This window comes from Tupaia chinensis, unplaced genomic scaffold (assembly GCF_000334495.1).
Source record: "Tupaia chinensis unplaced genomic scaffold, TupChi_1.0 Scaffold000294_1, whole genome shotgun sequence".
Lineage (NCBI taxonomy): Eukaryota > Metazoa > Chordata > Mammalia > Scandentia > Tupaiidae > Tupaia > Tupaia belangeri.
Window position 1 is genome coordinate 1,508,646 of NW_006159779.1, and position 7,874 is coordinate 1,516,519.

The 7,874-nt window shown below is 52.7% G+C and overlaps 1 protein-coding gene across 2 annotated transcripts in view; it reads left to right on the forward strand.

Annotated features, from left to right (window-relative positions):
- Window positions 1-1,492: 1,492 nt before the first annotated feature.
- The window catches only part of TTLL1 (TTL family tubulin polyglutamylase complex subunit L1), a 31,938-nt gene continuing 25,556 nt past the window's right edge, over window positions 1,493-7,874 (forward strand). The window contains exons 1-2 of one of the 2 annotated variants that reach the window (XM_006150675.3): window positions 1,493-1,634; window positions 4,034-4,150. In XM_006150675.3, the coding sequence (XP_006150737.1) occupies window positions 4,038-4,150 (113 nt within the window). In that variant the 5' untranslated portion in view covers window positions 1,493-1,634; window positions 4,034-4,037. Of the gene's footprint in view, window positions 1,635-1,753; window positions 1,864-4,033; window positions 4,151-7,874 lie in introns of those variants that run through there. The other variant, XM_006150676.3, reaches the window with a different exon arrangement.

Genomic DNA, 7,874 nt, shown 5'->3' on the forward strand with positions numbered 1-7,874 from the left:
ACATGTCCTCCTCAGAGAGAAACAGACACAGAGGGAAAGTGAGAAAGCAAGCCACCAAATCCAGGAATCAAACTGCAGTCAGTCAGGTGGGAGTCCAACACCTTAACCACCATGCCACCTGCTGACTCCCATCTTGTTCTTTCTTTTTTCTTTAAATTATTTTTTAAATTTTATTTTAATTTGACCAGAGAGAGAGAGAGAGAGAGAGAAAGCGAGAAAGCAAACCGCCAGGTCCAGGACTCAAACCGTGGGTGGCCATGTGGGAGTCCAGTGTCCTTAAACACCCCGCAACCTACTGGCCCCTTTCTTGTTTTTTTTTTTGCCTCTTAAATTATATTTAATGCAATATATACATTTTATCCACATCTCAAAAATAGATGACATTACACAGTTAATCAACTCATACTTTTGTTTAATATATCACATATATATTTACACACCACACAGTTGAGTCCTTGACTCAGCGGCTTGGAAAACACACCCAACATGTGTGTATGCATGCCCCAAATCCCAACAGGATGAAGAAATGGGAGAGAAGAGACTGAGATCTGAACACCCCACTGGGGGTGCTTTCTCCCTGTTTATGTGTATAGTGCCAGCAAATGTTATGGAGGTAGAGGCGGCTGGATCCTACATGGCTGACTGAGTGGTCTGAGTCCCAGCCCTGGGGGCTCAAAAAACATGCCAGGTGTGTTTGTGCATGCCCGAAATCCTGAAAGGAGGCAGAGATGGAGGAGAAGGGATTACAGTTTGCATTCCCCATGGGGAGTGATTTCTCGCTTTCCTTCTCTGTCTCTCTCCAGCAAGTGCATGTGCCCTACACTAAACCTATATATATATCTATGTATATGTATATATATTCATAATTTTTTGGTCTTTGCTGTAGGGCATGCATGCTCTCTGAGACTGGGACTCACGCCATTTAGTGGGTCATGTGAGATCCAGTCACTTAACCTCCATGCCAACTATTGGCCCAAAGATTTTTAACTATCAATAGATTTGCATGATTAGATGCTGAGAGTCGTAGTTCACTTTTCTCTTTTCTGAATGCCGCCCCCAGTGTACTATTTACTTCCGCCAGATTCTCCCCACTGTTTATTCTTTGTGATGTCGGCGCCCTTTCGGTGTCTCTATCAGAATCTTCTGGTACTTTGGCTCCTGGTGATATCTTTGGAATGGCTGTTACACTGCATGGGGGCAGAGGAAGTGGTCGAACACGTGGGACCCCTTCTGGGTGCCATGTGCAGAGATTCACCCTGCGAGATGGAGTTTCCTATTCTCATTTCATGCGGAACAGACCGTCATGAAGAGGTGGGATCTGGCCCTGAACGTGCGAGGGTGGGCGGCCCGGCCCCTCCCAGGATCGAAGCCCACAAATTGCCAGCTCCCAGTCTGCCCGCAGAGACCAGCTGGAAAAGCCTGACCCCGGAAGTAGTCGCGGCCCTGCCGCTAGCGTCTCGGGTTGCCAGGGCGCTGCCCCGGAAGAAGAGCCTGCGCGCGGCGGGCAGGTCCGCCTGTCAGCCCGCGGCGTCGTCTTGTGAGCGCTGGAGCAAGGCGAGAGGCAGGGTCGGGGCGCGGCGCCCCGGGGCCTCTGGACGCGCCCCTCCTTGCCCCTCGGTGCTCGGAACCCACAGGTGAGGCCCCGCCGCCCAGGCCGCCGCCTTCCGGCATCGAGGGTGTGGCCGGGTGCGTGCGTGCTGATGCGCATGCGCGAGCGTGTGTGTGTGTGCTCCGGTGGCTGCACAGCCGCGCCCGGGAGGTATAGATGCTGCTCGTCGGACCGAGTCCTCGGGGCAGCCTGCGGGGACCACTGTGCGCCTCTTCCTCCCAGCTCCTATGACTTGTTCGTGCCGACCGATGATTGTAATTGCATTGTTATTCTTCCCGGACACCCCAGACTGCGGGCTTCTGGACTGCCAGTTCCCTTGCAGTGTGCATTGTTTGATGTGCAGCGTGCGTTGTTTCTGTGGGCATCCTTTGCAGGGCGCAGGGTACCTGTGGAGAGAAGGCAGGGCGAGAGACAGGAACCTGAGTTCCCCGCCCTGCTTGCTTCTCTCTGGGTCAAGGACCAAGACATCTCCCCTTCCTGTTTCCCCCATCAGTTGTGGGTGGGGCGGGGGTGGTCATCCTTGGAGGTGGGGCGTTTTAGGGGGTTAATGCTAGAATGTCTTCTGATTATTAGCTGTTCAGGAGTTTGCAAAGCAGTCTGTGTTCAGGGAACATCTAATGAGCACGTGTCAGTGCTGGGTTGTGGCAGTAGGAAAAGACGGGTCCTGTTCTGCCTTAAGATATTGCAGACATGGATGAACTGTCACCCTGGAGCATGGCAGTGTCACCCGGTGGGGGTGTGGAGACGGGCAGTGACAACATGAATGCACTATGCCCATCACATCAGAGTCCTCATTATGTTGCTATTTATTTTTTCTTTAAAGATGGCTCTTATTTTCACAGACTTGCTGGAAAAGGATGCCTCAGGATCCTAGTCTCTTTGGGATTTTTTTGATCCTGACAGTGATGAAATGCCTAGGATAGCAGGAGGGGGAAGAGGCCCTCATTTTGTTTCTTTTTGTAATCACCAGAGGTGCATGCACTCATACACTCCGTGTGTTTTTTAAGCCTCAGGGCAGGATTTGAACTGCAGATGGCCATGAGAATCTGGTTTCCTTAAGCATTGAACTACGGGGCTGACCCAACAGCCGTCCCCATTTTTTTTCCCTTGAAAGCACCCTCTACGGAGGCTGGCCACATCACAATTCTTTCTCCTCCGTTTCTCCTTTTGGGGTTTCATGTGTGCATGCACCCGGTGTGTTTCTCAAGCCATTGGATCTGGGACTGCGCAGTTGGCCACATGAGATTCAGCCACCTTAATCTCCCCGCCATTGGCTTGCCCAAGACAGGTCCCCATATTCTCATGGCTGGACCAGAAGGGTGAATATTAAGTTCCTTTCCCTGCTTGCTGTTTCTCCAAGAGGTTGACCTGACTGGTGTCGGGTTGTAACAGCTGCAGGCCCTGGAAACCCAAGACAGGAGTGCCAGCACCATGACTACCTCTGGGGTCACGCTTTCCTGCCAAGTCTCTGCCTGTGATGTGACCCGGGAGCCCCTCAGTTCAGGGACTTAGATCCTGAGAGGTGCCCGGTTGCCTACCTCACAAACGTCAGGGCCAGGATAAGAGGGGAAGGATCTGTATCCGTCCCCCCAGGTGCTAAGCCAGCTGCAGCAGGCAGATGTTCCCAGAGATTGGCTCTACTCCCAGCCTGATAGCTCTTGCTCCTGGAAAAGCTGTGGAAGTCTTTATGGATGGCTGTTTACGTGTCTCTTCCCATTATGGGACTGGCAGACCCCTAATTCTCTGTGTGCCACAAATAGCTCTTGTTTGCCCTTTTGTTAATTCATCAGATAATGCATGGAGCACCTGCTGCTGCTAGGCGCTGTCCTGGCGCTGGGGTTCCGCAGGTCAGCATTCCTGTTCTTGTGGTGCCGACATATCTGTGTCCGGACAGGCTATTGCCCAGGTCCCACATGAGTGAACTACACTAGTTCTTTGCACACTGGAGCATGCGTAAGAATTACATGTGAGGAATCAGCAGATGGCGTAATGATTAAGTTGATGGACTCCCACGTGGCTGATGGTTCGAGTCCCAGACCCAGAGGCTTAAAACTCATGCCGGTTGTGTGTGTGTGCATGCCCAAAATCCTGAGAGGAGGCTGGAGGAGAAGGGATTGCGGCATGACCATCTCCCCTTGGGGGTGATTTTTCACTTTCTGTCTGTCTGGCAAGTACACGTGTCCTATGGCAAAAATCTCTTTCAAAAAAAGAAAATGACCCGTGAGCTCGAGGCAGCTGCCTGGACTCCTCTTCCGGAGAGTGAGATGTCCCTGGAGATGGGCTTGCCCCTGGTGACAGCCATGGCTGGTGTGAGCTGGTGCTCGGGGTGGGGAGACAGCTCATTCTGTGTGGCTGCTGAAAAGGTGTCTTTGCTTTGGGGGAGTTAGTGGTTGGAGTTTCCTCGCTTAACTTGATCTCTTCCAGGATTATGGCCGGAAAGGTCAAGTGGGTCACCGATATCGAGAAGTCGGTGCTGATCAATAACTTTGAAAAGAGAGGATGGGTCCAAGTGACGGAAAACGAGGACTGGAACTTCTACTGGTGAGTACAGGCTGGCTGCACTGCTGCTGTGGCGCCCCCTTGTCAATGTTCCTGGTACTGAGAACAGAGCTCCCGGAGGGACCGGGACTCCCAGGTAGGTTTCTTCGTGCATCGCGCTGTTTCCTGCCTCGCGTCTCATCCCAAGGCACCCTGAGCAGGTGGAGATGGGTGTGGCGTGCTCCCACACGCACTGTTTATCAACCTGGGGTCAAAACCTGAGTTTTGGCACAGCCAAGTGTGACTTGCACAATGGGACATGTGGGGAGGGACAAGATCCCCGTCCTGTCTTCCCAGGAATGTGAAGGGGGAGGGGCCGTGGGAAGAGGGTCGGGCCCTCCTCTGACTTTGCGGAGTGCTCAGGGACTGATTAAAAACTGACAGGGACAGCGATGGAGAAGTGAGTTAGAAAAATAAAAGTGATGCTTTGACACCGGCTGGCACTCCACCCAGACCGAAGCTGGATCGTCCTGAGCTCTCCTCCCCATGCCTGCTTTGCTGGGAGGCTCCTAACCTCCCTTGTGTTTTCTCTATCATAGTGGCCTGGTCTGGGCCTGGTCTGGGCCTGGTCTGCCCCTTCCCTCAGGGCTGAAGTCCTGGTCTGTGAACCCGGCTCCTTGGTGCAGGAACCCCCACACCTTGGGTTACACACCTAAGCGTAGCGCTGGCCTTGCGCCCTGACCCCTGCCTGAGCTGTGTGGTGATGCTTTGAGCTTTCAGGGGCAGGGTGAGCGTATCACGGTCCCTGGAGCTTTTTCCCCTGCCATATCCCCCAGACGCACGCTCCCTGCGGGCACGTGACAGGTGACAGGTGTTTCCTGGCCTTCTCCCGCACTCTCGCAGTTCATTAGGCTACGTGTCGTTTACTGCTCCTGCTAAGGCTTTTTTTATTTTTGAGAGAGATTTTTGTATAGGGCGTGTGTGCACCTGAGAGACAGACAGAAAGGAAGAAATCACTCCCAGGAAGACGGCCACATGTAGCAGTCCCTTCTCCTCTGGGGACCTGGGGATTTGGGGCATGCGCGCATGTGCTCCGGCATGATTTTCCTTTGTCTTTTTAGGTTTTTGCCACAGGGCATGTGCGTTCACCAGAGAGAGACAGATTCTCCTCCATTCTCCTCGGGATTGTGGGCCACCAGTTTCGGGACTTGAACCAGGGTTGACTACATGGGAGTCCAGCAACATAACCATTTCACCATCTGCTGATCCCAGGCATTTCTGTGTATGTGCTCTGCTTCCTGCCTGCCCCCTCCCAACATGCGTGCACATACACACATGCACACGCCTATGGAAACCCCAGTTTGTCCTCCGGAGACAGTGTGTTCGGGGCATAGGTCCCGCCTCAGCTCACATCCTGGCCGTCCCTGCTGTCTGCCATTGCAGAGGACTTGTGCTCTCCTCACGCATACAGTGGCCTGAGCCTTAACTAAGCCAGGCAGGTGCAGGCTGCTCTGTGAGTGTGTGCTGTCACTGACCTTCATGCACTGGTGCACCCTCTGCCTGCGCTGGCACCCACTCACCCCTCGGTGCTCCCAGATTGCTTTCCTTGGATACCAGGACAGTGGGGTGTGCGCTGTGACTGTGTCCCCTGCCTGTCCCCTCCTTAAATGATGCTGAGAATCCTTGAGCGTGAGGACATCGGTTGGCTTATTTCAGTGTCCCCAGAGCCTGGCACAGGCTGGGCACTGAGTGGGGAGGGATGACCCTCGCTTTGCTCCTGACGATGTTGACAGTTCCATGCATCCTCAACCACAGGCTCATTTCTCGAGAGTCTGGAATGCAGGAGAGTGTCCCTGGAGGAGTTCAGCACCCGTGTGTGGCTGAGTGTCTAGTTTATTCTCACTCCTCGAATAGAATGTAGTTGCATGCAGAGGCCAGTGTCATAGGTGCTGGGAGGAACGGCACGTGAGACAGCTTTAGCCTTCGTGCAGTTTTAGCCTGCAGCCAGATGCTGTGTGCTTAGCAGGTGCATGGTCAACTCCTGGCAGATTCTTAGTGGGCTGGCAGCGCTCCCTTCTTCATACCGAATAAGAAACATTTTGGTGGTGGGTTTTTTCTTTTTTTGGTTTTTCCTCTAAGGCATGTGCACTTGGTGGAGAGAGACAGAAAGCCAGGGGGAGTGAAACATCCCCCCCGGGGGGGATGGCTATGTAGCTTCTCTTCTTGGGATTTGGGGATTTGGGGCATGCATGCACACACCCTTGGCATGACTTTTCTTTGTCTTTTTAGGTTTTTGCCATCGGGCATGTGCATTTACCAGATGGAGGAAGAGAGAAAAAAAGTGAGAAATCACCCTCCCGGGGTGGGGTGGGGGGAATGACCACGCTGCAATCCCTTCTCTATTCTCTCAGGATTTTGGGCACACACACATGCCCAGCATGATTTCAAGCCTGCCAATTCTGAGACTTGAACCGTGATCAGCTATGTGGGAGTCCAGCGCCTTAACCACCATGCTACCTGCTGGCCCCCTGGTGTGATTTTTCAAGCCACTGGGTCTGGGACTTAAATGGCACAGTCAGCCATGTGGGGTCTGGTTGCCTTAACCTCCACACCACCTACTGGCTCTTAGTGGTATTCTTAACAATAGCAAATAACATCAGAGAAGAAAATATAATAGCTTTAGCTATTTGCTCTCTTAAGATCTTCTGTTCTGTGGGACCAGCAGTTGGCATAATGACTATGTCACTGGACTCCCATGTAGTTGACCGCGGTTTGAGTCCCAGACCGAGTGGCTTAAACTCACGCCAGGCGCGTGTGCGTGCGTGCCCAAGATCCCGAGAGGAGAATGGAGGAGAAGGGATTGCGGCATGGCCATCCCCTGTGGGGAGTGATTTCTCACTTTCTGTCTCTCTGTCTCTCTCTGTCTTTTGGGTGAGCACTCGTGCCCTATAGCAAAACCTCTCCAAGAAAAAAAGATCTTCTGTTGTAAGCAATATGTATATTTTCAAGGGTTAGAAAATGGATTAAGGTAAAATACTAGAAGTAACTAAACATTAAACAGTGTGGGGGAGGTGAGTATGTTAGCTGAGCAGATTATGGTGCAGCAGTTAAAATAACTATGGCAGTTATGGAGCTGTACTTACCGAGAGATCTGGATAACTAAGAAGAAAAACATATTACTGAATTCTGTGTGTGATCAGATAACTACGCAGAAGTAGCTAGCGTGTGGGCGGGAGGTTGAAACGAGGACCATGACCACAGTGGCCGAGCTCGGCTGGTGTGTCAGTTCTGTGTGCGACATCAGTGCCTCGTAACCAGCACCCCGGGACGAGGTGTAGGGGCTTCAACAGCTATTCATTATCACTCATGAGTGTTTGACTAGGGGTTCTCCGCGTCTGCCAGGACGTGGCGGTTACCCCTGCAACCTGGTAACTCCAGGAAGTTGAGGCAGGAGGATCACAGGCTTCAGGCTGGCCTGGGCGACACAGTGGCGACCCTGTCTGAAAAGGAGCTGTGTGTGGTGCACAGCCTGTGGTCCCAGCAGAGGCTGAGGCAGGAGGAGCACGACGTGGTGAGACCCTGTCTTCTTTTGTGTTTCATTGCCTGTGGGTGTGTGTGCCCACCGGAGACAGAGAGAGAGAGCCCCCTGCCCCCAGTGGGGTGTGGTCGCGCCGCAGCCCTCTCTCCATTTCTCCGTCTTGTCAGGGTTTGGAGGAGGACACACTTGCACCTGGCATGGTCCTTAAAAAAAAGCCTCTAGGATCAGAATTCTTTTTTTTTTTTTTTT